General features: G+C 41.8%; 1 protein-coding gene across 4 annotated transcripts in view; it reads right to left on the bottom strand.

The window, feature by feature from the left end:
• Positions 1-18,663, bottom strand: part of DYM (dymeclin) — a 416,064-nt gene that overhangs the window by 384,517 nt on the left and 12,884 nt on the right. For all 4 annotated transcript variants that reach the window (XM_074995795.1, XM_074995794.1, XM_074995797.1 and 1 more), the window contains exons 3-4: positions 1,993-2,045; positions 883-976 (exon numbers count right to left, since the gene is read on the bottom strand). In XM_074995795.1, coding sequence (XP_074851896.1) covers positions 883-976; positions 1,993-2,045 — 147 coding nt within the window. The remainder of the gene's footprint in view (positions 1-882; positions 977-1,992; positions 2,046-18,663) is intronic.

Here is an 18,663-nt window from a genome sequence, read left to right as displayed (position 1 = left end):
ATTAGGCGGCGAGACGTCGAAGTCGCTAACCCCATGAGGGGATAGGAATAGCGCCCTACTTCGACATTCAACGTCGAAGTAGGGACCATGTAGACGATCCGCGTCCCGCAACTTCGAAATAGCGGGGTCCGCCATGGCGGCCATCAGCTGAGGGGTTGAGAGATGCTCTCTCTCCAGCCCCTGCGGGGCTCTATGGTCACCGTGGGCAGCAGCCCTTAGCCCAGGGCTTCTGGCTGCTGCTGCGGCAGCTGGGGATCCATGCTGCAGGCACAGGGTCTGCAACCAGTTGTCGGCTCTGTGTATCTTGTGTTGTTTAGTGCAACTGTGTCTGGGAGGGGCCTTTTATGGGACCAGCTTGCTGTTCAGTCTGCCCTGTGACCCTGTCTGCAGCTGTGCCTGGCACTCTTATTTCGATGTGTGCTACTTTGGCGTGTAGATGTTCCCTCGCAGCGCCTATGTCGATGTGGTGCCGCGCAACGTGGAAGTTGAACATCGACGTTGCCAGCCCTGGAGGACGTGTAGACGTTACTCATCGAAATAGCCTATTTCGATGTTGCTACATCAAAATAAGCTATTTCGATGTAGGCTTCACGTGTAGACGTAGCCTTAGACCCATTCACACAAGTAAAGCAAAATGAAAAATTTCTACTGTTTTGCAGTGACACAACTTTACATATTATGCTCCACTCCCAATGTTTGAAATACACAAGATACTTGTTCCTCTTTAAAAGACAAAATAATTTCAAACAAACAAAATACTTTAGAGAATCGGTGCTGATTAAGGTATTTATGTAGCAGCCATCATAGCATTATTCAAGAGTTACCAACAAAATGAACATTTAAAACATAAAAGGAATACCCAGCATTTCACTGCCAACTTACTTTTGACATTCTGCTGAAATTTTTAACTCTTTGGTTCTAGAAAGGAAGACTTTAACCAGTGCCCCAAGATTTCCTGTTCGAGGATTGTTCTCAACTAGACAAAAGCAAGAAAAGATTAGATCACATTTGTAATTTAAGTAATGATAATTAGTTCAAACATAGGATACACAGAGTGCAACGTGTGTTTTTAGTATATAAACAACAGATCTCTTTCCTAGTTTTTTTTTTTTTAAACAGAGTCTATTGTTAAAGACTGTTTCAATCTCCAAGACTCTCCTGTCCACATTTCAGCTACTACAGGACTGTACACTTAAATCTAGATGGAAAAATACGGTGTAAACAATTGAAAGACCTTGTTTATTTCAGAAGACTATTCTGCCACTCCATAGATCACATGATAAGAAAAGTTTACCTGAGTGTCACAGTAACATCATTTCATTACCTCTACTATCCCTGATTCTCCCCTGCATCAATTCTATCATCATTTTTACCCATGCACTATTTTAGAAGCTTCTATACATAATGAACAGAAATTATCTGGGCAAATTAAAATGTAACATTCAGAGATTCAAATTAAAATTCAGAATGAGAAGCAGACTATATAATCACCTTCTAATTCAAGTGTGAACTCAACATCACAGATGTTGCATACCGTACTCCATCTCTGCCCACTGATACTCTAGAGATCAGCAACCTTTCCAAAGTGGAGTGCCTAAATTTGACCTCTATGTATGATCCCAGTGCCGGCAATACTTTTTAAAGTCACTAATAACCCCTGCTCTATATGCTGCCCACTGATAGTCTACAGACAAAAAGGCAATACTTTAAAAAAATTGAGTAAAGAAGTCTGCTCAAATAACTGTGCCCAACTCACTTCTTTCTATGAGCCAGACACAGAAAAAAGGGACAATGTTACATTAAGAAGCACAAATAAGTAGAATGTGTTTTCCTCTTCCACTTGGTGGCATAGGATTTAAAAATTCTCACTCATGAAATGCAGATAGGTGACATCAAATACATTCAGACATGGAAGTTTATGCGAACATTAATTGATCAGAAAAGTTGACAAAACACACAAATATGTGACGACATCAAGATAATCTCTCTCACCCAAAGACTTGCAGACTGAGATGGTGGCTTCTTCCAATAGCTTTAACTCAGCACTGAAGAGGAGAAAAAGTATTTAGTTATATGAGCAATAACAATCCCGGAGCCAATAAGAGACCTGTGACTGCAGAATATAGTTACTTTATTTAAATAAATTTGTTATAGTGCAGTACTGCAATTCCTATGACCACGTAATTGTAATTACTCCATTTACCTGGCTGACATAGATTTCATGCATTATTTGAAATAGTGTAGCTATACAATGGAAAGTTAACATCCATCTCACTTGGTCAAACGATTCATATTTAAAGTAGCAGATCGCTTCTATGTCACAAGCTTCATTTGTCCCCTTGCTTGTTTTGGAATAAGCCACTGAAAATAAACATAGGTCTACAGTTTCAATACATAGAAAAAGTTCACTTTTGTACTAGGACAGGGGTCAATAACCAAAATCACAAGGGGAGACATTTTATCCAATTTGGTAAAAAAACTCAATAATTCAAGAACCACAATACATGTGAATACAAGACAGTCCTTAATAAATAACATCAAACAATACTTTTTCTGACCCCTGTTTTAAGAACAGTGAACACACTAGGTGTCACAGATGTTGCCAGCTACTTTCAAGAATGGCATTGAGCCAAGGTCCCCCCTTGTGCCTCTCTGTCCCAGTTCCTCCTTCACACCAGGGATTCCTTGACATGAAAGAGGTGCTGGGAGGAAGGGGGAGGAGTTGAACGAGTGAGAAGAAGAAATTTCTCAGTAGGGGCCTCAGACCACCTGAAGTACCCTTAGGGGCCTCCCAGGTCCACAGATCCCAGTTTAAGAAATGCTTTCCTAAATGAAGGGAGGCCATCACACCAGCCCAAGGCTGAGAAAGCCCTCTAGATTTTTATCTTAGAGGGGATGAATAGAATATTATGTTTTTTCGTTCCTTCCTATTTCTGCCTGTTCCAAGCTTCTTCTGTCTCGATGTACCTTTTCATTCTCTCCACAGCTCCAAAAATTTCCACACACATTGTTTTCCGTACTACACTGTTGTCTCTCAGCTTCATCACCTACTCTTGCCTAATTTTCTTGCCTCCACATATTTTCAATTTTGTTCATCTTTTCCCTTGTGTATTTCCCACACACCTTTGCCCTGCTGGGACTGAACGTAAGCAGCAGCCCTCCTATTTATCATCTGAAGCACAGGATGCCAAAGGGACCTGGAGGGTAAGTAGATCCCAGTATCACTTGTTAAGGAGGCCTGGGTAAAGTGAGGACTCAATTCTTAGTGTTCCCATAATACTTTTGAGGTCACTGGACAGAAAATGTCATGGAAGTGGAAAGTATTTGTTTAATAGTTATTCAGTCCCCTTTACAGTAGGAAATTGTGGTGAGGAAGGGGACAACCACAGATGTTCATGACTTCAGGAATGAGCAAACAAACTAATCTAGCTGCCAGTCTTGTGTACTCAGAAGTGCCCAGAGGCAGCAGTGCACTTGATGTGTGGCAGAAAGTGACTCAAGAGCCTTCTTTAGAGCTCATATCTTCTCTCCTTTTAAGATGTTTTGCCCGAGGCGTTTTTGCACATTCCCAATTAGCACACTCATACAGTAATTACACATCATTCTACATGTTCTCAATAGAATTCCTCCATGTAAAACCAACAGGTATATCCAGAAGCCCAAACCTCTCTAGTGGTATAAAATATGAAGCAGATTAGTTCTGAGGAGGGCCAGCTCTCCCACTCACCCTCAAATTTGTTAGACAAATTACAGAAAAATAGGATTGCATGGATTAGCCAAACCAATCACTGTTTTCCCATGGAGACCTCTGTGGCTGGGTCTACACTTGCCCCCAACTTTGAAGGGGGCACGGTAATCAGGGTGATGGGAGATTACTAATAAAGTGCTGCAGTGAATATGCAGCACTTCATTAGGTTAGCCCTCCCCTGCAGCAACTTTGAAATATCAAACTTCGAAGGGCCAGCATGCGTGTAGCCACGGGCACTTTGAAGTGCCTGCAGCTACACGCATGCTGGCCCTTCAAAGTTGCTGTGGGGGAGAACTAGCCTAATGAAGTGCTGCACATTCACCGCAGCACTTCATTAGTAAATACCCCATCGCCCTGATTACCGCGCCCCCTTCAAAGTTGGAGGCAAGTGTAAACAAGGCCCATAAGAAATGATATAGTGCATCAGATCCATGGTCCATCTCCATCTAGTCCGGTGTTTTGTCTCTAACAGTGGCTAGCTCTGTGTCTACACATGCCCCTTCCTCTCGAAAGGGGCATGTTAATGAGTGGGTTCGAAATATGCTAATGAGGTGCTGCAATGAATATGCAGCACCTCATTAGCATAATGGTGGCCACGGCAATTCGAAAGCGCAGCCCATGGAGATAGGACCTTCCGAAAGGACCCCCCCCAGTTTTCAAAAGCCCTTCTTCTGATCACCAGATAGGAAAGTCCCATCTCCACGGGCGGCACATGAGTCGAAAAGCTTCACTTTCAAATTGCTGTGGCCTCCATTATGCTAATGAGGCACTGCATATTCATTGCAGCACCTCATTAGCATCTTTGAACCTGCTCATTAACATGCCCCTTTCGAAAGGAAAATCCCTTACAGTGGAAAGATTTGAGATAGTTTGTTCCCATCAAGGTCCAATCTTAATCCCTAAGGTTTAGATTGTTCTTAAATCTTCAAATATCAAGTCATATATCCCTTCAAAACACTCTTCTTTCTCCTGTTAACTGCAACTCTGATATATTCTTACTTAACTCTTAGCCTTAAGGACATCTTCTGGAAATGAGTTCCACAGTCTAACTACATGTCCCACAGTTCTGCTGTGAAAGCAGCACCATCACCAGTGCAAAAGGAATAACAGCAGTCCATAAACTGCCCCCACACACAATTGCTTTGTGACTTCCACCATGCAATTTTAGATTTAAGTATCTAAAATCATGAAATTCATAATTTTTAAAATCTCTATGACCATGAAATTGGCAAAATACACAGTGAATTTGGTAGAACCCTATATAACTGCCTCTAGCACTCTTCATCTACATCTCAAAGCACTTCAGAAGTGTGTGAACATCACTGCCATCAACACACAGATTGAGCAACTGAGGCAGAGTGAAATCACGGATGGTGTCCAAGTTCACCACAAAGCAGTGGCAGAATCTCTGCCCCAGTAGCCCTATTATACAACGTTATGCATGTGAATGGCCTTTTCAATTAGCCAAGTCACTCTCCCCCACTTATTGAGTATTACCCATGTTTTCCAAAACACAGTCTTAAAAACAAAATCCAAGTGGTTGAAGGAGATGCTTAGACTACACCACTGGACTGAAGTCCTGCACAGATACAAAATTTATAACCCAGATGAAGATGCACAGAGCTGCAGGGCTCTAGCAACAGATGAGACCACCGGGGCCATGGCCAGCAAGAAGGCCACAAACCACAGAAGTGAAAGCAGCAGCATGTCAAGTAGCCTTAACAGGGGCCAGCACCTAGTTTTGGCAACCCTGCCAGTAAGGCTGTACTGCCACTGCTCTGCTCACTGGGGCAGTCACCATGCTCACTGCTAACTGACTCTGGTCATGCCAGTGGTTGCAAGCCACTTGCACACTCCCAGGCAGGAGTCCTGTCAACTCTGTGGATATCCATTTCGTATCCGCAGATATAAGCTTTGTATATATATATATAAAATGGGCTCTACTGGGCTCCATTGAAAAGTTGGCTATATTGTCCGGGGGGTGCAAAAATCCCACACAGAAGAGTTCTTCCACCAATCTGCCTACCGTCTCTCAGGGAGGTGGATTAATTACAGTGATGAGAGTTATGCCTCCCATCACTACAGCAATTTTCTACACTGAAGCACTTCATCTAAGCCACATTAGCTGTTAAGCGTAGATACCGCCTTAGTTAGGAGGGGACTATATCTGGAGAAAATAATTACATTCCTCAATAAATAAGGTAATTGGTAGGACCAAAGGAGTTATTAAAAAGGTTTTCAGTAGTAAAGCCAGCATTATAGCCCAAAGACCAAACAACTTTAGTGAGTTAAGCCATCTAACTGAATTTAAAAATAAATAAATAAAAAAGAGTCAGCATATTATCCTGTGCACTGGACTTGCTTACAGCACAGTGAATTAACTGCAGGCATGAAAGAGAACGCAGTCGTCTTCCACAATATCTATTATCCTGCCTCTAACAATTTGTATTTATGCTCCTTTTGTAGAAACTCACATCTGCGTTGTTTCCTGCTTTATAGTAGCTTCTCTAGCTGAAGCTCACAAAAACTATACTTACTTGCCCATATATATTTTCTGAAATACTAAAATTTCATCTCGGAGGTGGTCTCTTATTTCAGCTTTAGAAACATATCTATAATTGAAGACAAATGGTATATAAATGGGAAACAGAGTCAACGCCTACAGACACTTTAATTTATTGGCTCTAAAAGAAACAAGGACTTTTCTCAATTTTCTGTTTAAAAACCTGGCTGCTTGTCATCTGAACGTATCCTCTCCTGACGCCAACAGATTAGGAGAACACTTATTGCACTCCAAATACTCCCAGGGGTGGGGGTGCAATCTCTGGATACAATATAATCAGAATCCTTCAAGAAAGGATGGGGTGCTTAAAAAGACAAAGGCTCTTGTAACTCAGATTGCATCGTTAATTTAGTTTTTTTAATTGTTTCAGGACAAACTTTCAGCATGAAGGGACAATATCATCATAACTATACCTCTTGAATTTCTTATTTCAAGTGTTTGACTTTGCAACTGTAACATTTTTAACAGTTTTTGTTCCCTTATTTCAAAAAGCAAACTGGGGGAAAAAAAACAAACTACTGTTCTCTTGGAGGAAGCAGATTTCCTGCGTTGGTCAAAATGACTGGACAGCATGAAGCTCTCTACCACTTGAGTCATTTTGCACCACGAAAAAAAGAAAAAAGTAAAAAGATAAAATTAAAATCTTGAAAACCAGATGCGCCCCATTTCCTCAAGGTCAGACAGCAAGAAGAAAAACACAGAATTGTACTTTGACATTTTAAAATTTTACACTTGAGGTAAAAACACGCCTGCAAAATCTCAGCACAAGAGTTACAGGCACCTGGGGGGAAGGTCATAATGAAGTGCCTCCACCACAAGTACAGCATTGCTACCGTGCCCAAACAGTGTAACACTATTCCTTTACTACTCAAAGTTATTATTAGGCCCCCAAGGATGCCTTATGAAGAGGGTGCAGTGTAGAACTAAAAATCAGCCCATTTTTAGGAAGCTCAGGCAAAACTTAACAGGAAATGCAAAGAAAGCTGCTGCCATGTAAACTGTAACAGTAAACTAAACTCAAGCGGGGAAAAATATGTGCAGGAAGTGGAAAAAGTTGCCTTGAATAATTTTTCTGTTATGGAGACAGAAGATAGACTATATTAACCACTTTTGCAGAAAATGCCTCTGCATATCATCAGCCAAGATTCATGAGGTGGCATGAGAGCAACACCACTAGCAGTAGCTATTGGATTTGCTTTGCACAGCAATCCCCAAGGAGATGCTGTTTAGTTAATGAATGAATATAAAGATGGAAACTTATCTGAAGCATGGATGCTTTCATTAATTCACAATGTAGCAGTGTTAGACGTCAAACTATTTTCCAGTACTGATGAATAAGAAAAGACTATTTTTCAAGAAGTTTATTTAGAGTACTGATCACAGACCACAATTCAAGAACTCCAATCCCTGCTACCCTGCTAAAAGTCTCCCATGAAGTAATGGCACCCTTATGGTCAGGTAGGACTTTTTTTTTTCCAAAAAGTACATATGATTTGCAGTATAAGGGTCAATACATTCTTAAAGTCATGTAGTTCAGTAGAGTACTCACCCACACACGAGAACAAATTTGAGAAGTAACCTATAAACCACAACCACAATAGGAGTTGCAGTCCATCCTCTACCTGCCAATCAAGTGTTTTTGGAGCAATAAGTCATCCCAGGAAGCGCCTTGCTTTACATGCATAGAACAGAGTGCCTTCGACTTTATCACGTAAGCTTTCAAAAGTCCCTGTACATTTGTCATAGAATGAAAGAAACCTCAGTTGGACTACATCAATACTTTTCAAGAGCCATTCATTCGCTATCTGACCTATTGGTCCACAAGCTCACAGGAAACCTGCACTACACCTGTCTCAAAAGATGAGCCTGGAAGCTTTTATTCTTAATTATGCTAAACACTAAAAATCATGGACTAAGTAGAAACACTGGATTTATGGATTATTACAAAACAATCTATAACCCACTAACAACTCTCCTGTCAGTTGCTCTCCCATACTCCTTTCCTCCCTCTGACTGAAGGGGTCACTTCAATGGTCCCTTGGATTGTGTGTTAACTATTTATGCTGAACAATCTGTTCTATTTTGCATGTAACTATAATTCTGAGGCAATGGTTTTGGCTAGACTTGAAAGTGCAGTGGTAGCAGTGCTTTAATATGGTGGACTGGCCATGACAGGCACAAAAGGAAAGACCTCTGCCAGCACTCTTCGTAAACCATCTCCACTAGGAGAGTAGCTTACTGTATTGGGGGGAACACTTACCAGCACTGTACCCCGATTTACACTGGCATTTTAGAGCACCGTATCTTCCTGTGCCACCCCATGGTACATTCCTTGTTGTGGTGAGGTGGCTTATGTGTCTCAATGACCCAAACAGCTATGCCAGCGGGAGCTATAGCTCTTGGAAGGGTCATTCAAACCATATGGATCAAAGGTAGAAACCAGACTAATTTGGATCACCTCTCCCTGAGGTAAATAGGATTGGGTTAGGATTAACAAATCTACAACTGTACAAGCCCTGGAAGGAGTTGGCAATCCACACAGACTGAGTATGAAGTGTGGTAGGGAAAGCCAAAAGGAAGCTGCCGCGCACGAGACCCTTCTCTCACCTTGAACAACCACCCAGTTTGGTAAGTGGAATGTTCAGACTATGTATCAAGCAAGGAAGACAGCACAAACTGCAGCAGAGATGGAACAGTACAAGCTTGCAGTTTTGGGCTTGTGAGAGATAAAATGGACACCCTGTGGACAGCTATAGCTGGCATCAGGTGAAGCCCTCATCTACTCAGGGCATGAAGACGATGGCACACTACACACAGAAGGTGTGGGCCTAATGTTATCAAAATAGGTATCGGGTGCTTTAATGGGACAGCAGTACCATTATGCATCATCACAGCCAGATTCTACACCAAAGTGCAGAAGGTAGTGATTGTGCAATGTTATGCACCAACCAGCTGAGGAATGTAAACAGACTTCCGTGAGAAACTACAAAGTGATGTGAACCAGAAAGCAAAGAAGATATCTTGATTTTGATGGGCAACTTTAATGCAAAAATTGGAAGCACGAATACAGGCAGGAAAGAGACCATGGGAAAAGAAAGCCTGTGCAACATAGATGAAAATGAGGCACTCTTTAGTGAGTTTTGTTCCTTCAATGGATTGGTGATAGGTGGTGTTTTCCCACACAAAGGGATCCATAAGGTGACTTGGATTACACCAGTCAGAAAACCAGAGTGATCACATCTGAATCAGCAGTTCCTTCAGACGATCAATGCAAGATGTCTGCGTTAGAAGACGAGCAGATGTAGGTTCAGATCACCATTTGGTCATGATAAAACTCAAGTTCAAGCTCAAGGGGTACACCACAAAAGCAATTAAGCTGGGACTCAGATTCAACACAGAGCAGCTGAAGGATATAGAGACAAGAGCCATTTTCCAAGTGAAGCTGTCCAGCAGATATGCAATTCTGACAAACCTCATCCCAAATGGTGCTACTGTGGAACAAACTGGGGAACACACCAGAACAGCCTGGAAGGAGATGTGTGATAAAACATGGGGAAAGAAGACAAGATGTCACAAAGAATGGATCACAGCAGAAAACTCTGAGAAAAGTGAAGAAATGAAAGGACACAAAAGCAGTAATCAACAACAGTAAAACAATAGCAGTCAAGGCGTAAGCTCACAGACTGTATTTAGAAGCCAACAGAGATGTTTAAAAGGCTGTAAAACGGGACAAGTAGAACTTTGTGGAAACCTTTGCACAACAAAAGGTACAACTTGCAAGACAGAGAAACATGGAAGAGCTGTATGACAGCATACGGAAGCTAACTTGGTCACAGCATACAAAGGATCAACTAGTATAGGATGGGGGGGGTGCTAACAAATGCAAGTGAGCAGCTTAGTAGATGGAAGGAACACTTTGAAGAGCCTGTGAATCACCCTGCCAACATGGAACCTCTGGAGTTACCATCTGCAAATATACCTCTGTTAATAAACTTCAAAAGACCTACAAAAAAGAAATAAGAAAAGCCATTGCCCATCTAAAAAGCAGAAAAGCACCTGCTCCAGACAACATCCTCATAGAAACAATCAAGGCAGGTAGTGAGACGTCGGTCAACATGATGTATAGGCTATTTGGGAAAATTTGGGACACTGATGAGATGCCACAGAACTGGAAACATGACCACCTTATCAAGCTTCTAAACAAAGGCAACGTGAAGGACTGCAAGCACTGGCGGGACATTACATTACTGTCTATTCCAGGAAAAGTGTTCAATAGGATTCTCTTAGAGAGAATGAAGACAGAAATCGATAGACAGCTTAGAGAAGAACAGGCCGGCTTCCAAAGTGAGAGATCCTTTACCGACCAAATAGCAACTCTCAGAGTGAACACATAACAGTCGCTTGTGTGGAACTTCCCCCTGTACATGAATGTCACAGACTTCAAAAAAGCCTTTGACAGCTTTGATAGATAAACTGTGGAAAATGTTGCAACTCTGTGGCACCCCCTCTAAAATTATTAGCCTGATCCATTCAACGTAAGAACCCTCAACATGCCAAGACATTCACAGAATCCTTCAACATACTCTCAGGAGGGCGACAAGGGTGCCTATTGTCACCTTTCCTGTTCTTGATCACAGTGGATTGGATTATGAGGAGAACACCACATGGCCTTTAATGGGGCATTCAGTGGACACTTGTCAAACAGCTGGAGGACACTGATTTTGCTGACGATGTCACCCTCCTTTCGCACCAAAACGAAAGCATGGAAGAAAAGGTTGCAACACTAGACAAAACTGCCTCAATGACTGGACTGAGTATTAACAAGGGAAAGATCAAGACAATGAGGACTGATCAGTCCAACACCACCACCACCACACTGGGAGGGGAATTCTAAAGTGGGATCAGAGGAGATGTGGTGTTGGAGAGTTGTCTGGCTGCCTTCTGTTCATAATGACAACCGCACATCATTTACAGTCAAGCCCTGAGATACAATTGCACCTGCGCTGATCCTACTGACAGAGACCAAAAACTAAAGGATCTCTACCAAACATTCATAAACCTTAATTATCTACCAGGAAAAGTAAAAAAATGACAGGGCCAGACGAATACCCAGAAACCAACTACTCCAAGACAGGCCCAAAAAAACCAACAACACCACACCACTCATTATTAACTACAGCCCCCAACTCAAACTACTGCAACACATCATTAAAGACCTACAACCTATCCTAAATCATGATGCCACACGCCAGAAGGCCCTAGGTGACAGGCCTGTTCTCTCCAATAGACAACCTCCTAACCTTATGAGAATTCTCATTAGCAACCACAGAGTATACCACAATAATACAAGTCCTGGAACCTTTCCTTGCAACAAGCTCCATTGCCAGCTTTGTCCACGTACCTATTCCGGAGATACCATCACTGGTCCTAACCACATTAATTACAGAATCATGGGCATGTTCTCCTGTTTCTCAACTAACATCAGACATGCCATCATGTGCCAGCAATGCCCACACACTTTGTGTATTGAGCAAGCTGCAAACACTCTTCGCCAGAGAATGAATGGACACAGAGTAGACACCAAACATCTCCAAATATACAAACCTGTCAGCCAGCACTTTAATGGAGTGGACCATTCTGTTGAAGACCTGAGAGTCTGTGTTCTGGAGAAAAGAGACTTTAACTGTCTACAGAGAGAATGCTCGGAACTAACCTCCATATTCAAATTCGATACCAGGAACAGCAATTACCTCACCCATTATAAGGACTCTTTCACATACTTCGATGTTTGACCTAACACTTACTTCCCCAGCCCCTTCTCTCTGCTCTTCTATCTGATTTGCCAACCTTGACAACAATTTTTGGACCTCTGTGCCTTATATATTGAGTCGGTTCTGATAGGGCTATAGATCTGAAGAAGTGGGTCTGTCCCACAAAATCTCTTCACCTAATAAAGTATTTTGCTAGTCTTTAAAGTACTACATAACTGCTTTTTTTGTTTATTTTTTGGTTTTTGTTTATTTTGTGTGCCTTATATTTGATTAGTGTTATTTTATTAATTATTATTAGTGTATCTTCCCTTTCTATGAAATAAGTACCATGAATATATAAACATGAGGGGGTGCAATTTTATGTTCTTACCTAAGGAGCAAAATTAGTTACAGCACTGCTTCCGCCCCGCCATTTTTGAATTGCCTTAGGTCACCAAGTCTTCCTGAATTGTCAAAATGGGTCTCCATCTGGAAAAATTTGGGAACCGCTGGACCAGAGTGACTATCCATCCCACTTCTGGTAGGAGAGCCCCATATTTCAGGCCCCAGGAATGTGTCCCAATTTATTTTCAAAACAGGGCTAACTGCGCCGCATTTGTGGAAGAAGTGGCTACTGGCCAGTTCTGCCATGCACCAGTGTGGTTGCCACCCGGGTCCTTGCTCCCTATGGCTCGGGAGAGCCAGGAACCAGGCCCGCTTGGCTGCATGTGGCTCCTGGCAGCTTGTGGGAGGCGGACAAGCATGGCTGCTGCCAGGGAGAGCCGGGAGCTGGACTGGTGTGGCTGCCACCTGTTCCCCAGCTCCCTGAGGCATGGGGAGCTGGGAGCCCACCCACGTGACTGCTGCCTCCTTCCTGGCTCCCCGAGACTTGGGGGAGCCAGGAGGAGTACCAGCAGCTGCCACCTGCTTCCCAGCTCACCAGGGCTCGGGGAGCCCACCCACGTGGCTGCCACCTAGCTCCCAGAGGCATGGGGAACCCACCCTCATGGTTGCCAAATGGTTCCCGGCTCCCCATGCCTCGATGGAGCTGGAAGGAGCCGCCTCTTCTCCCCAACATCTCCCTGTCCCGTATCTGGAATAGGGAAATATGGTTACCCTACTTCAGACCTTACAGTGGTTCTTATTTTACTAAAGTGTGAACACTTTCTAGGTGGGAGGGAAGGTAATTTATTTGCACAGCACTTTATCTGTTTAAAACTACAGCACTTTAAGCAATATTCAAAGCAAATGTAAGTTGATTTACACATGATTGGGACGCTAATTTAGCAAGAACATACAAAAATCAACTTACCATTGCATAAATGCTTCTTTTTAAAAGGGTGGAGCAGAAGCTTTAATTTAATATGTTCACATACAAAGCAAGAGACACCTGAGAAACATTACAACAAGGTAAGGTCCAACTTGTATGACCCGTGAGTATTCTGTGATTCCACTGCAAATTATGAGTAAAGCTGGGCAACATTTTTCTGATAAAACTAAATTTGCTAACATGCTAAATTGTGTCAACCAAAATATTTCATGATTTTGGTGTCAGTCAAACAATCGTAAGATATTGTTAGTCTGCCAAATAATCATAGGATATCATTAGTCTGCCAAAAACTCAATCCTACAAAATTAAGGGCAGACTTATCCTATGGGGACAGATCGATCTAAGCTATGCAATTTGAGTTACAATGGTAGCGTAATTCAAACTGACGCAGCTTAGATCTACTTACCGCACTGTCCACACTATTCTGGGTTGATAGACAAAAAACTCTCCCATAGCCTCTCCTTTCTTGTCCTTTTCTGCTGGAGCACTGGAGTCAACAGGAGAGTAACCGGCAGTGAATTTATGTCCACACTCAGTGCTTTTGTGTATGCATGTGTGTGGAGGGGAGGGTGGCATGCCCTGGTACAGTGTACCAGCACTTGGCTCCAGCCCCACAGCAACAAGGGGCCAGAAGCCCCCATAGGCCCCAGAGAAGCATGGGGCCAGGAGTCGGAGCCCTGAAGATCCAGTGGAGTTGCAGTGTAATAAAACTTGATAATACCTGATGTATGTGTTATTATGGCATTGCATTTATTGTATATAGTAGGAGGAGGCTGTTAGTACATTTCCTCCATTATCAGTCCTTCAAAGTCCCCTCCATGGACCAGTTCAAACTGGTTTTGATGGGGACCAAGCAAACAAAGAAAGGATTTTTGGACATATAGACAAATTTATTTTAAACTGACTCAGGACCTTCTGCCTGAACCAGCCAACAGACAAGATCTCTGGTCCACAAAAGACCCCAGTCCTTAGGGAAAGAACAAATAGAGGTGGCATACTTGGGCCCTGTAAGACTTAACGATTGCCAATACTGATTGAAGCTATTCCAGAAGACTTTCCTCTCCCCACCACAACGTTATTTTCTTAAAATATCCTATTAAAAGCTCCAAGATTGCTTTCTATAGTTACCAGGAGATTTATGGCTTGGAGTCTCCCAGAATCAGCAATCTAATAAGATAGTGGTTGCTTTGAATGAAGGCTGTGATGACCACAAAGAAAACCCCTTGGATAGAATGCTGAAGGACTGCTCCTGACAGAGCCTGTGTCTGAGGTAGGGTGATGTCTAGCAAACTAATTAGCACATATGCAGGTTGCTTTATTAATATGTTCTCTAACACTTTTTTACTTTAATAATAAAGAAGGGTTGAAGAGGAAATACTGTGTGGTAACTAATAACTGTGGCAATTGCACTGTTAACTGTTGCTGAGGAGGAAAGCAAAGTAGGACTGCTTGGGAAGTCTCCTAGTACAATCAGGAAGCTGGGCAGCTAAGGAATAACCTATCCAAAAGGGTGGTGACATGTCTTATTTCCAAACAGGTGACGAAGAGGTAAGCTGGAAGCCTGAAAGTACATGACCGTGCTGGACTACAGAGATGAAATGTACAGCTAACAGCCCTGAAATATGACAAAGCTCATTTTATCAACTACACATGTTGATCTTCTGGCTAGATTTGCAAAGCCTGAGATGCCATTCACAAAACCAAGAAAGAAAAGTAAGACCTCCTTTTATCCAATGGACTTGTCTAGAATGTGGGAGACCTAGGTTCTAAACCCTCTTTTGCCTGACGTGAGACAGGGACTTGAATTCTTGCCTTCCCACCTCTCAGATGAGTACCCTAACCAGATTGTTTAGAAACATATTCTGGGATGAATTTCAAGCTCTTCTGTTGAAGCTGCTCCACTTTGTGTAAATAATTATATATTCTTTCAGCCAGGGAGTAAGTAAATTACCATAGCTTGGTAGTTAGGACACTAATCTGGGAGGGAGAACAGCCAAGTTCTAGTATTCTCTCCCACCTCCTGGGAAAGTGCCCTAACCACTAAGCTAGTGATTTAAAAGAAGGTAGGAGAAACCATCCCTTGTAAATCTCACTGTTTCCAAAATTCCTTAACTTTTATTACAACCAGTTAAGATTGCCCCAGCATGATTTTATTATTTTTCCAGAACTGCCAGTGAACCAAACAAATCTGTTACTAATTCACTCTTATTATAAGCCATTACCCAGATGGAGTGACTCTTGTATTACACTAATTATTATGCATACACAGCATTTTATTAGGACAATCCAGAATTCCATTTTGCTTTATTGAACAGACTATACTATCTGTTAGCACCTGATCTTAGGTTAATGGGGGAGGGGTGCATTTATTTTGTGCTTCTATTTTTGTAATCGCTTCCTACAGGTATGACTAACTTCCTGTAAAATATAACTTTTTACAAAATATTGAGGGGGGCAGTTAAGATAGGCAACTTATTGCCTAAAAAGGATGGCTGTCATTCCTTTTAGCTTTTTATATTTGACTTGGTCCAGCCTCTAATATTAGCAGAGGCCAGATTCTGTTCTCAATTATTACAGCAAAATTCCAGAATCCTATTTTAAAAAAATCAATATATTTAATCTACAGTTGTTCCATTCATTTCAACTCCCTTATTTTGGATTTACACTAGTGTAACTGACCCAGAATCTGGCCCAGAGACTTCATCAAAAATGTCACAAACTGAGTAAAAGTTGCTGCCTGACCACATGAAAAGGCTCACAGGAGACAGGATAAAAAATTCTTCTTTTGACAAGCCACTCTCCTTTTAATGTAATGACAAAGCATTAGAAATAGAATTTCTGTTTTTAAAAATTGGCTACAGCTCAAGCATCAGACTGCCACCCATAAAAATAGCAGTTTCACACGTTACAACAGTGGCCAACGAGTCTTCATAAGGCATAAATAAAATCCAAACTGTAGTGGACAACCACCCCTTGTGGGGAGCTCGGGTGGGAGCTTTCCTGACAGCTTTTTCCCTTATGCAGCCTTTTTTTCCCCCTCATGCAGTTGTAGCCATGTTGGTCCTTTTTTTCCCTTGACTAAGCAAAGCTTTTCCTTTGCCATCATTCACAAAACAGAGAAGAATCAGCTCATTCAGTAAATTCATACTGTGGGAATGCTGACTTTAATAGACTATTCATAAGAAAGATGTCAAATGAAAAACAGCATATAATTTATTGTACCAATTTAAAAAACGCAACACATTAACACAACATAAGAGTTGTTCGTTTTATGGCTTTCCATTAAAGGATCACACACACTATTCTTCCAATAGCGATATCTAAAACTCCAGGGATGGAACAAAGTAGAACAGTAAACATTAAGCATACGATTTTCAGCAACATCTGTTTTAATTACTTCTGTTTTAATTTTTCCATCATGAAAGCACTGTAACTAACAATAGTACTGGGAATAACGGCACAGCAGTATACTGCTCTACCTGACTTGAGAGCAAAACTTAAACATCACATTTCATGTCCAAAGCTAGATAAAGACCTATAGATTGTTAACAGTTTTTCCACATGTACAAACACTATTTACGCTGTTAAGTCAAGCAACTGAAAGTTAGGAAACACCACATTTAACCTGAGTAACCTTAATTTAGGCCCTTGTATGTCCATCCTGTAAACCAAATGAGCCAGAAGTCTAGTAGGAAAAAGTCATACGTGATCATGTAATTAAAGATTATCATGATGTACACAGACAAAGGGGCTGAAACAAGGGGTATTTTGTGGGACTAAAAAAAGGCAATTCTGCAGCTTGAGAGTAGTCCTCCTAATGAATACCCGCAACCTGACAGCACACAGAGGTATCAGAGCTTCTCAAAAATAAGGATGCAGAATCCTCTAGAATGGAAAATTTTGGGCAACTTAACAGAGATTGCTACTTGCTCACCCACAACACCACATTCACATGCACTGCTCACCTTCCATCCCTCAAACTCTGCTGAGGTTCCAGCAGCAATATCTGTCAAATGTCCCTCTCCATTTGTCCCTGATGGTTATCACTCATGCCACAAGGGGCTGCAAATAGTTTCCCTCTCAGTTCCTTCCGGCTATTAACACTTATCTGCTCAGCAGTACATGGCAGAGCCCTATCACAACAATCAAAGGTACACATAATATTCACGAGACCTATACCGATATCCCCCTTCTTCCTTCACAGACAGCATGGTGCATTACCTTTGTGTGCTGTCTCCTATATCTCAGAGCCAAAGAGGAGGAGGAAGCCACTGTAACAGGTAACAACTGAGAACTTGTTAACCACAACATCCAAGAATTTAGAGAGGTTTGGAAGAGAGAATAGGAATGTTATATGGTTAACTAGTTAAACAGTAACACAACCATTTTAATCTAGGTCCCATTGCGACCATGGAGTTCCATTGGCCCTGCTGGTTCCATGACACACAGGGTGGCTCCAGCATGGTAAGGCTGGCAACTGCCTCAGTTATCGTCCAAGGGCCAGTTAACCAGTTAGCTGGTAAACACACTAGTAAGCAAGAGGGTAATATGAAAGCCATATTCTTATCAATATACCTATTGGTTAACCAATTAACATCCACAAGACAGAAGAGATTTCTTAAGCTTCCCCACTCCCAGTACTACTAGGCAGAGGACTACCCCTAAAAACACTAAAGCTTATGAAAGATGACAGCCATCTTAACTTTAAAGTGGGCAGATTCTTATAATTTAACACCACCTATGAAAAACTATCACCTTGAAGAATTACCAGTTTCTCAACTGAGCACTGATATAGCTTTCATTGAAGCCTGAAAACTACCATCTGTTGATGAGAAGTTCAATTATGCAATAGACTAAAATGACTAGGTTTATTTCTGAATAAACAAAAATTCTTCCATGTTTGAATGGTTTGCCACTTGTCATGTTATTGTTGAAAATGACTGGTTCACTGGAGTGAACAGGAATAACTATATTTCATATCCACGGTAATAAAGCAGTCACACCTGATTTCTTAAGGAGGTCAAACTTGTTTTGCTCACAATGAGTGCTGAAATCTGTTTCGCTCATGTGACCAAGATCATCCAGCTAGAAGAACGATTCAAGTGACATGCAGGGAGCTATGTTCACACTATTTGTAAACCAGCAGGTCTTCTTAGGCACAGCTTAACTAGGAACATTCATGTTTCCCTCTTATAATTAAATCACATAGAAGACATTAATGGGTCTCTAAAAATACGCATCTAGCCTAGTTGTCATGCAAGAGCACCATCTG

Source organism: Carettochelys insculpta, chromosome 5 (assembly GCF_033958435.1).
Source record: "Carettochelys insculpta isolate YL-2023 chromosome 5, ASM3395843v1, whole genome shotgun sequence".
NCBI classification, from domain to species: Eukaryota; Metazoa; Chordata; order Testudines; family Carettochelyidae; genus Carettochelys; species Carettochelys insculpta.
Note: the sequence above shows the minus strand (reverse complement) of the source record. Positions and strands in the feature narration are given on the sequence as shown.